The 15,000-nt window shown below is 44.5% G+C and overlaps 1 protein-coding gene across 1 annotated transcript in view; it reads right to left on the minus strand.

The window, feature by feature from the left end:
* The window catches only part of LOC143749417 (nuclear pore complex protein Nup214-like), a gene marked incomplete at its 5' end in the record, with an annotated part of 91,947 nt that overhangs the window by 44,855 nt on the left and 32,092 nt on the right, over positions 1–15,000 (minus strand). The window contains 6 exons of the mRNA XM_077241906.1: positions 2,319–2,421; positions 3,952–4,113; positions 4,695–4,928; positions 5,907–5,990; positions 7,601–7,686; positions 13,278–13,463. Of these exons, the coding sequence (XP_077098021.1) occupies positions 2,319–2,421; positions 3,952–4,113; positions 4,695–4,928; positions 5,907–5,990; positions 7,601–7,686; positions 13,278–13,463 (855 nt within the window). The remainder of the gene's footprint in view (positions 1–2,318; positions 2,422–3,951; positions 4,114–4,694; positions 4,929–5,906; positions 5,991–7,600; positions 7,687–13,277; positions 13,464–15,000) is intronic.

The following is a 15,000-nucleotide window of genomic DNA, read 5'->3' on the forward strand; positions in this document are numbered from 1 at the left end:
TCATCCAGCCGCCTATGATTCAGATCAGCCACCTGTCAATCATCCAGCAGTCTATGATTCAGATCAGCCACCTGTCAATCATCCAGCAGTCTATGATTCAGATCAGCCACCTGTCAATCACCCAGCAGTCTATGATTCAGATCAGCCACCTGTCAATCATCCAGCAGCCTATGATTCAGATCAGCCACCTGTCAATCACCCAGCAGTCTATGATTCAGATCAGCCACCTGTCAATCACCCAGCAGTCTATGATTCAGATCAGCCACCTGTCAATCATCCAGCAGTCTATGATTCAGATCAGCCACCTGTCAATCATCCAGCAGTCTATGATTCAGATCAGCCACCTGTCAATCATCCAGCAGTCTATGATTCAGATCAGCCACCTGTCAATCATCCAGCAGCCTATGATTCAGATCAGCCACCTGTCAATCACCCAGCAGTCTATGATTCAGATCAGCCACCTGTCAATCATCCAGCAGTCTATGATTCAGATCAGCCACCTGTCAATCACCCAGCAGTCTATGATTCAGATCAGCCACCTGTCAATCATCCAGCAGCCTATGATTCAGATCAGCCACCTGTCAATCATCCAGCAGCCTATGATTCAGATCAGCCACCTGTCAATCATCCAGCAGCCTATGATTCAGATCAGCCACCTGTCAATCATCCAGCAGCCTATGATTCAGATCAGCCACCTGTCAATCATCCAGCAGCCTATGATTCAGATCAGCCACCTGTCAATCATCCAGCAGCCTATGATTCAGATCAGCCACCTGTCAATCATCCAGCAGCCTATGATTCAGATCAGCCACCTGTCAATCATCCAGCAGCCTATGATTCAGATCAGCCACCTGTCAATCATCCAGCAGTCTATGATTCATAACTTCAACACACTGTGATTGAACCCTTGGGAGAAACACAAAACACGGATGTGCTGTGACAGACAGATGTTCAGTGTGTGTGTGTGGTCATGTGACCCTCCAGGCCGAGCAAATGTCAAATGTTGATTTGTGTTTGATGGTCTTATAGGTCGGCGTGTGTGTGTGACTGTTGTTCATCAAATGAGAGTGTTTGATCGCGGTCTGAACACCCGCCTGAGGAAAGATGAGCTCATGTGAGAGGTTAAAACAGGACACCACACACACACACACACACACACACACACACACACACACACACACACACACACACACACACACACACACACACACACACACACACACAATAAACACACACACACACACACACACACAATAAACACACACACAGCCTGACCCTGACCTAATTTCAGAGGATTTAACAGTGCGAGGAGATTCATAGAATACACACACACACACACAGCAGCGAATGAACATCACATGTTGATGTGTAATGAGTGTGTATTTTTGCCATGAGCGAGTGAACGACGACAGTGACACAAACCTTGACAAAAACAACATTCAAAGGTTGCATGATCCTGGCAAAAACAAATATCTTTTTCTGCCATATATATATATATCTCGCAACATTAAAACACAGGAATGTTCAGCACATGACTTGAATAGCTGTATTTGGAAATATTTTAAAGTCCCCCTGCGTTGTAAATCCAGTGTTTAATGTTGTTTATGTGTCTATGTGGTGTTTTTAATATGCTTTAAGACAAACCATGTGTAAATTCATAAGTCGACAGCATTGCTGAGTATTTTCTGCTTAAAACTGCAGTGAACCAAAGACAGTCTCAAAAACACGCTTTGAAATCGCTGGTGTTTCTGACGTCACAAACTACCTTGTAACCAATCAGATCAACGAGTGATCGTCAACGAGTGGATCTCTGAGTGAGTGAGTGAGTGAGTGGAGGCGGGGCTCATTTTCATTTCATAGAAACACGAATACTAAACGAGGCAAGGGTGTCGAGTTACATTCAAGATATTTTAAAGCATTTTTAAGGAAAGAACATTTAAACATGTCATTTTGGTGAGTTTTAACAGATAAAGTGATCGACTACAGGGCGCTTTAAACATTCCAGGTGATTTAGTTGGGGAGTGCAAAATAAAAATAGCTGAAAAAGCTGTAAAAAAATATTTATTTTACTCCTTTATTGAGTCCTTTTTAGAATTAAATTTGTATTTTTTTACTTTAAATTTTTTTATAATACAACTGTAGAATTACAATGCTAATATTTCTGCCTTTCTTCATTTTTAAATGTTGAACCATCAAACTTTTATTTTGACGGGTGGCTGGCTATCATGCAGCCCGAATGCATTTTCAATCTGTTCTGAAGCGGATTGTTTTATTGAGCGTGCAGACGGTAAAACTGCCCCACAATCCCCCTCTCTCACCTGATGACGGTGGACACAGGTGTGTGTGGACCTTTATCCTTCAGCTCCTGTACGTTCACCACCTGAGGAACCGTCTTCAGCGTGGACTCGCTCAAACACGCACCTAGAAACAGAGCAGATATGCTCGTCAACGGGTTTCTGATGATATTAAATGATTACAGGCCCATTTATGATCAACTGCGAGTGTGTTATCAAATGATTATGATACATCGTACTGATGATGTCAGCTAAAACTGAACTCTCAATGGCGTTTTACTAAACAGTCTAAAACAGATTTTATAGAGAGAATCATGGAAATGTTTCACTTTATGATATATATATTTTTCAAATATACACTTGATGTTACACTTACGGTCTAAGAGAAGTGCAAAAGGCTTCAAAAGTTGCAAAAAGGTGATTAGGTTTTTGTTTTAATAGATTAATGTATGAGTGCTTTACACAATATAATCTATATGATATTTCTAAAATACTTTACAAAACGTTTTTCTACACTACTGTTCAGAAGTTTGAAATATTAATGTTTTTTAAAGTCTCTTCTGCTCTCCAAACCTGCATTTATTTGATTAAAAATACAGTAAAAATAGTAAAATATTAATTCGATGTAAAACAGCTGTTTTCTATGTGAATATATAGTAAAGTGTAATTTATTCCTGTGATCAAAGCTGAATTTTCAGCATCATTACTCCAGTCTTCAGTCACATGATCCTTCAGAAATCACTATAATATGACGATTTGATGCTCAAGAAACATTTATGATTATTATTATCAGTGTTGAAAACAGTTGTGCTGCTTTATATATATATATTTCCTTGATTCTTTGATGAATAGAAAGTTCGAAACAACAGCATTTATTTGATAGAAATATTTTGTAACATTATAAATGTCTTTAGTTACTTTTGATCAATTTAACTCATCCTTAAATTCTGTAGTGTATTATAAATAATAATAATAATAAATAAATTGAAAGAGAACTAATGTTTTTGCAGTTCAGACAGTCTCTGGTGTCTGTCGCCCCCTAGTGTACAGAGACACATACTAATAAACACAGACATCTCATGTAAATGCATTATTATAAAAAATAGGGATGTAATAATATATCGTGTCACAATATATCGCAATACAAAAATGCAACAATATGTATCGTGAATAGTGACATTAAATATTGTGTACAGTTCACTCAAAATAAAAATATCTGAGAGAAAAAATTCAAGTTTTCAGAGTTTTAGTGTCAGTACTACATTAAACTATTATACATGTTGACTATAATGTATAATAATGAAATGAGGGAATATTTATGGGTCCTGATGATGCCAAATGTCTGATGTTTCCAATAAAAAGTGGCCTAGATTATTTTAAACATCTCGTCAGTGAAAGAGTGCAAGCATATTCGTTTAAAATAATTCTGTATTTTCAGCTTCAGAATCATGAATATTGTTATTCTGGTGTCTCAATTGTCCTGTGCTTTGGGTTTCCAGAACCAAGTCCAAGACTATTCATTTACACACACAATGTAATACCACATTTAGCATTTTAATCAATAGTACATTTTTTGTAACCTTTTGTAATAATACTAAAGATCAGCTCGAAATATGTTATTTATTCGGTAAACATGTGAAGGCTAGTGTGTTTGTACCGGGTTTCTGGCTGGTCATGTGTCTGCTGAGGGCGGCTCTCCCAGCAGCCTGAGGGGCGGGGACTGTGGTGGGCGTGGCCTTCTCAGTGGGAGGGGCTCCGTGCTTCACTGTTTTTGTGGCTAGCGCTGTGCTATCGGCACTGTCCATGTTTATCCTTGGAGCTGCAAAACATTCAAGAGACAGTCCAACCAAAAATTATTCAGACACCAGATATAATGTTTTATATTGTTTAACTAGTGTGTGCAGGACACTATAGTTCATTTATGCAAGTGAGGAGAGCAAAATAAAGTAAACTGACATATTATACCAAATATTATTCATACAGTGACTACCAGTAACATTTATAAATATTTGGGAGCAAAAATGATTGGGACACTTTGAGCTGATCATGTTTTGCTGAAGTGTTTTTTCTTTAATAACTAATGCAGCTTTTTACACCACAGACTGAACAACATGAAGCATTGCTTGGTAACTGGTTGAGCTAAACTGGAATTATCTAATTGTGTAGTTAAATTTAACAGCTGACAGATATTCAACAATTCATGTGTGAGAGTCTAACAGAAGGACGGACAAAACCAGTCAAATATCAACTGAGTTCATAACTCTGAGTTCTTGTCATAAACAGTGATAATGTGAGAAATGTTGAAGATCTGACTGTAAATGACCGAGAACACGCATTATTAGGTTTATATTATATATATATATATATATATATATAGGAGATGTTGGAGTGCGGTGTCACCGGCGCTGATGATCGGGACTCTGCTGAAGGGACTGGGACTGAAGCCCGGCTGTATGGAGGGAGTTCGGACCACGGTCGGGTGTCTCGGGACGCTGGGCATCAGAACCGGCTCGTCCTCGGCCAGCGCCAGCGAGTCCTCGGCCTCCAGAACCTGAGACAGAGACGAGCTCGAGCTCAGCTCATCCAGATCCTCGTAGAACTGAGGACACAGGAACGCGGACCGCGACAGGTTGGCTGAGGAACGGGACACACGGAGAGATCACGGACCATTTCAGATTCAATTATGTGAATTTGTTCATTTCATTGAGTTTGATAGACAAAGTCACAGTAATACTTGGTTAAATGACTCACTGAGAGTTTAATTTGTTCATTTTAAATAGTTTTATATTTAAAACACACACGTGCTGTTTTCTGTGTTCGTGTGTATCAGTATATTGGATCCGTGCAGCTCTTAAAGTGACGGCACTAATATTCCTGCTGTCTCTATAATAAACTGAATAACTTTTGTAACTATATTTATAATGTGTATTTTATTTATAAAGTGCATAGTTATTTTATTTTTTGATACATTACAGTTTCAGTACCTGTACACCGGAAAATCGTAAAACGCTGTTTTATTTAAACGTATCTTTGTTCAGTTGTATCTATATCTTGCGATTGTCATCTTGCGATCATTTTTTAAGTTCTTTTTTAATTACTGTTTAAATTAAAACTTAAAGAGTGTTTATTGTCTTTAATAATGCTTGAAATGTATATTAGTTCTGCTAGTAGTAAGTGTTCTTAAGCCTGTTGATTTCGGTTCATGATATTCAGCTACAATTAAATATTTTGCAATAAGACTTAATGTGAATGATATCTAGGTTTTATTTTATTCTATTCAATATTGGAATCGAAATTAGGAATCGATAAGCAGAATTCAAATTTCAAACGATACCCAACCCTAATTATCAGTACCTGAGATTTTCAATGTCATATTTTTATGTTGTTCCCGCTGCTTTCTAAAATATAATCATCAAGAATTGGAAAACATGGAAAAGACGCTATTTATCGCGCGTCTGGTTAGAACACGTGTTTAGGCGAATCAAATTATGAATAATTTACTGGCCTTTTAAAACAAGTACTCCATTTGTGGAATCTGATTACATAATCTAGAAGACATGCATACAAAACACATGCTTCAGGAAAACACGTGTGTGTGTGTGTGAGACGTACCTGGAGCCGTGGATCGAACCGGTGGAGTCTGTCTCTTCGACAGGAAGTTCCTCAGCTGAGACTGCTTGGCTGGGGTCATTTTAGCTGCACACACACACACACACACACACACACACACACACACACACACACACACACACACACATCAACATCTCACTGCAGCTCATCTGTGCAGAAGATCATGGCTCATTCAGATTGACATGTTAAGCCGTGTTTCCACCGCAGGAATCAGGATCTAAATGAAGTTCTGGGTAAATATTTCCAACTCAGAATAGGGGCTTTCGCACCGGACAAACATTTTCATAGTTCCTAGAAACTATTGGCGGAAGTTCCCGGATCTTGGCGTGTTCACACCGCAGGAACTAGGAACTCCTTTTAGAGGCTTTCGCACCGGATAAGTCTAGGAACGAGCCACCAGTGTTGTGACTTTTATTTTGACGGCGCTGAGCTCACAACGCTCGCATTCTCCGGGTTCATTAGTTTACGATCTGTCTAACACTCCTGTCTTGTACATTATTAGATAGAACTGTTATACATAGAAAGTAGACAGTAATAAACAGTTATTAGCGTGTGTTTGATGTCCAGTGTTGCGGAGCAGAAACACACAATCATGTTTCTCTCGGTCTCCTCATAGTCGCGTTGGATTTTCTCCACAGTGTAAAGATTAAGAGGCTCACCAATCACTGTTTTACATGATCGTATAGTTAGTTTCTGGAGTAAATATATAGTCTATAATCTGTGCGTTTAGACAGCCTTTATTAAAAATGGCGGGTGCTGGTGTTTTGCGTGCGTTCGGCCAATCAGCGAACACACAGATTATAGCCTATATATTTACTTCAGAAACTAACTCTACGATCATGTAGAACAGTAGCCGCGTTTCCATTACCCTTCAAATTGCGCAAATTGAAATTGCGAATTGAAAATACGCCCAATTTTAAATTTAAGACTTTTTAATGCCACTTTGAATGAAATTGAAGACCAAACCTGTGATGGAAATACACATTATAGTCCATACGTATATGTAATGTTTAACATAAGTAATTGAAGCAATTTAATATTAACTACTTGTTTATTGACCTAAAATCAAATGTAACATTTGCAATAGTGAGAATATTCAGAAAAATAGCTCCCGTCATGTTATGTTACTTAATTATACCATACGTTATAAGTAAAAAACTCAACATTTAGAATTTTTACCTCAGTATGTTTCTTCTGTGAGTTTTTTGGTTAGTTTGTTTATTAAGCGTGCAGGGCAACCACCCATATTGCATTACAATAATCTAGCCATGATGTCATGAACGCATGAACTAGTTGTCATTTTATAACTGAAGATGACTTGACTATCCGGTGCAAAAGCCCCTAAAGGACCTGTGCACTGAACGTGCTGATTGGTTGAGTAGAGTTCATGCCGCATTATGATTGGTCGACTCCACGCAGAATTTTATTTCAAACACGACCGATGACAAAGTTCAGGCTTTATTAAGCTTATATTCAGAGGATGGGAACTGTAAAGTCACGCAGTGCTACATCACCGGACTATAATCTCCACGGTACTTTAGATAGCGGTGGAAACGCAGATACCAACAGGTCTGGGGGAAAATAAGTTCCTGGGACGAATTGTTCGGGTAATTTCAGTGTAAACGCGGCTTTAGACATGAGATGGAGGCGGCTCTCATCAATCCTGCCACTCTTACATGGGGATTTGTCTTGAGTCCTGGGAGCCGTTTCCAGACTGGCCTTCAGAAGAGCTTCCTTCAAACTCTCCAGCTCACTGTCCAGACTGTAAAACAAACACACACACACACACACACACACACACACACACACACACACACACACACACACACACACACACGTGAATACTGACGCTTCTTCCATGACAAAAAACACAGTGCTTTACAGCGACACTCTCTCAATATCCTCATGGTTTATTATAAATTTGCAATAAATTGATTCATTAAAATATCATGATTTTAGCGGTTCAAGTGCGACAAAAGTCCGCAGGTCTCTGATAAACACTCAATTATTTTTGCAAAAATGAGTTTCATGTCAAAATGACCCGAAGGAAGGATGAGCGTTAAATATCTGAACTCTGAAATCCATATTTTATGTGCATTAGTTCTTAGAATATGAAGAACAGCAGTGCAACAATGTACATAATAATCCCTGGATGTTGAGGTTTATTCTAATTTGAACATTTTTACAGCATCCTGTGGTGGTACTGTAGTACAGTTACATAAATGCGCTGCAAAAATGCTTTTCTTACTTAGTATTTTTGTCTTGTTTCCAGTCCAAATATGTAAAAATTCTTAAATCAAGATGCATTTACTAAAGTAGTAAAATGCCATATGATATTATGTCTTGTTTTCTGGGGAAATGAATCTAAATGAAGTGAGTTGTTGCTTAAAACAAGCAAAATGATCTGCCAATGGGGTGAGAAGCTGTTCTCTCAAGCAAACCCTTGATGAGCATCGCTGGAGAACAAGTGCAAATCAAAGCCACTTCATAAACCTGATCTACGCAAGAGTCTGCACTCTAATAAAGGCATTTTCAACAGATCACATGGTGGAGTTTTGATTCAATCTAGTCCCGAAAATCACCAACATTTGCCATTCACAAACAAACACTGCAAAAAATGATTTTCTTACTCAGTATTTTTATCTTGTTTTCAGTCAAAATATATAAATATTTTTTAAATCAAGATGCATTTATGTCTTGTCTTCTGGGGAAATAAATCAAAATGAAGTGATTTGTTGCTTAATAAAGCAAAATTATCTGCCAATCTGCCTAAAAAAAAAAAACGCAGGTGTGTGATGCGCAGGTGTGTGTGTGTGTGTGTGATGCGCAGGTGTGCGTGTGTGATGCGCAGCTGTGTGTGTGTGTGATACGCAGGTGTGTGATGCGCAGCTGTGTGTGTGTGTGATACGCAGGTGTGTGATGCGCAGCTGTGTGTGTGTGTGTGATGCGCAGCTGTGTGTGTGTGTGTGATGCGCAGCTGGGTGTGTGTGTGTGATGCGCAGCTGGGTGTGTGTGTGTGATGCGCAGCTGGGTGTGTGATGCACAGCTGTGTGTGTGATGCGCAGCTGTGTGTGTGATGCGCAGCTGTGTGTGTGATGCGCAGGTGTGTGTGTGATGCGCAGGTGGGGTGTGTGTGTGATGCGCAGGTGTGTGTGTGATGCGCAGGTGTGTATGTGATACGCAGGTGTGTGTGTGATACGCAGGTGTGTGTGTGATACGCAGGTCTGTGTGTGTGATGCGCAGGTGTGTACGTGATACGCAGGTGTGTGTGTGATACGCAGGTGTGCGTGTGTGATGCGCAGGTGTGTGTGATGCGCAGGTGTGCGTTTGACGCGCAGGTGTGTGTGTGTGTGTGACGCGCAGGTGTGTGTGTGTGACGCGCAGGTGTGTGTGTGACGCGCAGGTGTGTGTGTGTGTGACGCGCAGGTGTGTGTGTGTGTGATGCGCAGGTGTGTGTGTGTGTGATGCGCAGGTGTGTGTGTGTGATGCGCAGGTGTGTGTGTGATGCGCAGGTGTGCGTGTGACGCACAGGTGTGTGTGTGACGCGCAGGTGTGTGTGTGTGACGCGCAGGTGTGTGTGTGTGATACGCAGGTGTGTGTGTGATACGCAGGTGTGTGTGTGTGTGATACGCAGGTGTGTGTGTGTGTTTGTGATGCGGAGGTGTGTGCGTATGATGCGCAGGTGTGTGTGTGTGTGTGATGCGCAGGTGTGTGTGTGTGTGATAGGCAGGTGTGTGTGTGCGTATGATGCGCAGGTGTGTGTGTGTGTGTGATGCGCAGGTGTGTGTGTGTGTGATAGGCAGGTGTGTGTGTGTGTGTGATGCACAGGTGTGTGGGTGATACGCAGGTGTGCGTGTGATGCGCAGGTGTGTGTGTGATGCGCAGGTGTGCGTGTGTGACGCGCAGGTGTGCGTGTGTGATGCGCAGGTGTGCGTGTGATGCGCAGGTGTGTGTGTGATACGCAGGTGTGTGATGCGCAGGTGTGAGATGCGCAGGTGTGAGATGCGCAGGTGTGAGATGCGCAGGTGTGTGTGTGTGATAGGCAGGTGTGTGTGTGATGCACAGGTGTGCGGTTGACAAGCAGTTGTGCGTTTGATACGCAGGTGTGTGTGTGTGACGCGCAGGTGTGTGTGTGTGACGCGCAGGTGTGTGTGTGTGATGCGCAGGTGTGTGATACGCAGGTGTGCGTGTGATACGCAGGTGTGCGTGTGATACGCAGGTGTGCGTGTGTGACGCGCAGGTGTGTGTGTGTGTGTGATGCGCAGGTGTGCGTGTGATGCGCAGGTGTGCGTGTGATACGCAGGTGTGAGATGCGCAGGTGTGTGTGTGATAGGCAGGTGTGTGTGTGATAGGCAGGTGTGTGTGTGATAGGCAGGTGTGTGTGTGATAGGCAGGTGTGTGTGTGATAGGCAGGTGTGTGTGTGATAGGCAGGTGTGTGGGTGATACGCAGGTGTGCGTTTGATACGCAGGTGTGTGTGTGATACGCAGGTGTGTGTGTGTGTGTGATGCGCAGGTGTGTGTGTGTGATGCGCAGGTGTGTGTGTGTGTGATGCGCAGGTGTGTGTGTGATGCGCAGGTGTGTGTGTGATGCGCAGGTGTGTGTGTGTGATGCGCAGGTGTGCGTTTGATACGCAGGTGTGTGTGTGATGCGCAGGTGTGTGTGTGTGTGTGATGCGCAGGTGTGTGTGTGATGCGCAGGTGTGTGTGTGTGTGTGTGATGCGCAGGTGTGTGTGTGTGTGTGATGCGCAGGTGTGTGTGTGATGCGCGTGTGTGTGTGTGATGCGCAGGTGAGTGTGTGTGTGTGTGTGTGTGTGATGCGCAGGTGTGTGTGTGATACGCAGGTGTGTGTGTGTGTGTGTTTGTGATGCGCAGGTGTGTGTGTGTGATGCGCAGGTGTGTGTGTGTGATGCGCAGGTGTGTGTGTGTGATGCGCAGGTGTGTGTGTGATGCGCAGGTGTGTGTGTGATACGCAGGTGTGTGATGCGCAGGTGTGTGTGTGATAGGCACGTGTGTGTGTGTGTGTGATACGCAGGTGTGAGATGCGCAGGTGTGTGTGTGATAGGCACGTGTGTGTGTGTGTGTGATACGCAGGTGTGTGTGTGTGTGTGTGTGATGCGCAGGTGTGTGGGTGATACGCAGGTGTGTGTGTGTGATGCACAGGTGTGTGTGTGTGTGATGCGCAGGTGTGTGTGTGATGCGCAGGTGTGTGATGCGCAGGTGTGTGTGTGTGATAGGCAGGTGTGTGTGTGTGTGTGTGTGATGCGCAGGTGTGAGATGCGCAGGTGTGTGTGTGATAGGCAGGTGTGTGTGTGTGTGTGTGTGTGTGTGTGATGCACAGGTGTGTGGGTGATACGCAGGTGTGTGTGTGTGTGTGTGTGTGTTACGCAGGTATGTCTTGTCACACGAAGAATCAAAATACACAACTGGTGTGCACATCCCAAACACCCAGAGTTGGGCGCAGGTGCAGGACAACTGAGTAATACAAATGAAAAAAAGAAGTGTGAAGTCCGCACACTGAAAAAGCTGCTCCAAAGAATTTATTAGCAAGGCAACGTTTCGACCATCAGGTCTTCATCAGGCACAACAATGTTTCAAATAATTTTTCAGTGTGCGGACTTCACACTTCTTTTTTTCATATGTCTTGTCACACACCTGCGCATCACAAACACATATTATGCTGGTTTCAGGTAGGTGTGTGATACGCAGGTGTGTGTGTGATACACAGGTGTGTGTGTGATGCGCAGGTGTGTGATGCGCAGGTGTGTGTGTGATGCGCAGGTGTGATGCGCAGGTGTGTGTGTGATGCGCAGGTGTGTCATGCGCAGGTGTGTATGTGTGACGCGCAGGTGTGTGTGTGTGTGTGACGCGCAGGTGTGTGTGTGTGTGTGACGCGCGGGTGTGTGTGTGTGACGCGCGGGTGTGTGTGTGTGTGACGCGCGGGTGTGTGTGTGTGACGCGCGGGTGTGTGTGTGTGACGCGCGGGTGTGTGTGTGTGACGCGCGGGTGTGTGTGTGTGACGCGCGGGTGTGTGTGTGTGACGCGCGGGTGTGTGTGTGTGACGCGCGGGTGTGTGTGTGTGTGACGCGCGGGTGTGTGTGTGACGCGCGGGTGTGTGTGTGTGTGACGCGCAGGTGTGTGATGCGCAGGTGTGTGATGCGCAGGTGTGTGATGCGCAGGTGTGTGATGCGAAGGTGTGTGTGTGATGCGAAGGTGTGTGATGCGAAGGTGCGTGTGTGATGCGAAGGTGTGTGTGTGATGCGCAGGTGTGTGATGCGAAGGTGCGTGTGTGATGCGCAGGTGTGCGTGTGTGATGCGCAGGTGTGCGTGTGATGCGCAGGTGTGCGTGTGTGATGCGCAGGTGTGCGTGTGTGATGCGCAGGTAGGTGTGTGATGCGCAGGTGTGCGTGTGATGCGCAGGTGTGCGTGTGATTTGCGCAGGTGTGCGTGTGTGATGCGCAGGTGTGTGATACGCAGGTAGGTGTGTGATGCGCAGGTGTGCGTGTGAAGCGCAGGTAGGTGTGTGATGCGCAGGTGTGCGTGTGTGATGCGCAGGTGTGCGTGTGTGATGCGCAGGTGTGCGTGTGTGATGCGCAGGTGTGCGTGTGTGATGCGCAGGTGTGCGTGTGTGATGCGCAGGTGTGTGCGTGTGATGCGCAGGTGTGCGTGTGTGATGCGCAGGTGTGCGTGTGTGATGCGCAGGTGTGTGATGCGCAGGTGTGCGTGTGTGATGCGCAGGTGTGTGATGCGCAGGTGTGCGTGTGTGATGCGCAGGTGTGTGCGTGTGATGCGCAGGTGTGCGTGTGTGATGCGCAGGTGTGTGATGCGCAGGTGTGCGTGTGACGCGCAGGTGTGCGTGTGATGCGCAGGTGTGCGTGTGATGCGCAGGTGTGCGTGTGTGATGCGCAGGTGTGTGATACGCAGGTAGGTGTGTGATGCGCAGGTGTGCGTGTGAAGCGCAGGTGTGCGTGTGTGATGCGCAGGTGTGCGTGTGTGATGCGCAGGTGTGCGTGTGATGCGCAGGTGTGCGTGTGTGATGCGCAGGTGTGCGTGTGTGATGCGCAGGTGTGCGTGTGTGATGCGCAGGTGTGCGCGTGTGACGCGCAGGTGTGTGCGTGTGACGCGCAGGTGTGTGCGTGTGACGCGCAGGTGTGTGTGTCATGCGCAGGTGTGTGTGTCATGCGCAGGTGTGTGTGTCATGCGCAGGTGTGTGTGTCATGCGCAGGTGTGTGTGTCATGCGCAGGTGTGTGTGTCATGCGCAGGTGTGTCATGCGCAGGTGTGTCATGCGCAGGTGTGTCATGCGCAGGTGTGTGTGTCATGCGCAGGTGTGTCATGCGCAGGTGTGTGTTCACCTGTTCTGTTCTGAGGGTGTGGAGGGCGTTCGGCTGGCGAAGCTCCACACTGATGTTCCTCTGTAGAGTCTCAGCTTGTGCAGGTCACCTGACAAACGGTCCAGGACATGTTTCTGCTGGTTGATGATGTCCAGGTTATTGGCCAGCGCTGCAAACAGAGCCTCTCTCTCCGGGACGATCATGTGTCTGCGGGAGAAATCACGAGCTGTGTTTACATGCTGCGGATTTAGCTTGTGCACGAAATTAAGACTATCGCATAAAACATTTGTGAATAAAGCAGAGTTAAGATCTCATGTGTTCAAGAGAGCAAAATCATCACTTCCTGTGACTCTGCTGCAGAATATCGGTAATTAAACTGTAAGTTGCTTTAATGTGGATATTTTTCCCTCCATCATAAACGAGTGTGTGTCGAGCGTCAGACGAAACACTATAAACGCTGTCATGTTCTCTTGCGTTCGGATGTTGGTGTTCGGGAACACACTCGTGTGTGTGTGAGACGCTTCTGGAGGGAATTAAACCAAATCATTCTGATCACACACTTTCACTCCGGCGTTCCAGAAACACCAAACCGACATTTGAGACGCTGCGATGCCATTGGTCCACTGGTTACTGCAGTTATCCAATCACAGCTGACGCTGAGGCATCATGGGATTTATTCAGTAAATGTGTTGCCATCATAGTTTATGCGCATGTCGTCTTATCGGATAAAAAAACATGAGCGCTAGAGCTGTCAAAATGGCTGAAAATCTACATCCAAATTTCTTTCTTAAATATTAGCAAAATAATAAAGGCAATACTTGATGTTAGAGGAAACAGGTACAGTATTGTTTCCTGTGCACACAAGAGGGCGCAAGCGAGCACAATAAGCAAATATAAACCAAATCAAGATAAAATCAAAAACATAATTTCCTTAATATACATGCAAGGAAAATTTGGTTACAATAGTGCGTTAAACTGTGTTCGTGCATCAGTAACCAGAGAAACACACTTCGACACACAGCGTAATGAACTACATGAACACACAACAGCAAACTGACATTCAGAAACACTCACTTCTACTCACTACATCTACATATACACTCTCACTCACACTCACACACACACACACTCACTCACTTCTACTCACTACATCTACATACACACTCTCTCACTCACACACACACACACACTCACTTCTACTCACTACATCTACATATACACTCTCACACACACACACACACACACACTCACTTCTACTCACATCTACATATACACTCTCACACACACACACACTCACTTCTACTCACTACATCTACATACACACTCTCTCACTCACACACACACACTCACTTCTACTCACTACATCTACATATACACTCTCACACACACACACACACACACTCACTTCTACTCACATCTACATATACACTCTCACACACACACACACTCACTTCTACTCACTACATCTACATACACACTCTCTCACTCACACACACACACACACTCACTTCTACTCACTACATCTACATATACACTCACACACACACACACACTCACTTCTACTCACTACATCTACATATACACTCACACACACACACACACACACACTCACACTTCTACTCACTACATCTACATATACACTCTCACACACACACACACACACACTTCTACTCACTACATCTACATATACACTCTCTCACACACACACACACACACACACACACACACACACACACACACACAC

Source organism: Siphateles boraxobius, unplaced genomic scaffold (assembly GCF_051911475.1).
Source record: "Siphateles boraxobius isolate OS27281-9 unplaced genomic scaffold, OSU_SipBor_1 246, whole genome shotgun sequence".
Classification (NCBI taxonomy): domain Eukaryota; kingdom Metazoa; phylum Chordata; class Actinopteri; order Cypriniformes; family Leuciscidae; genus Siphateles; species Siphateles boraxobius.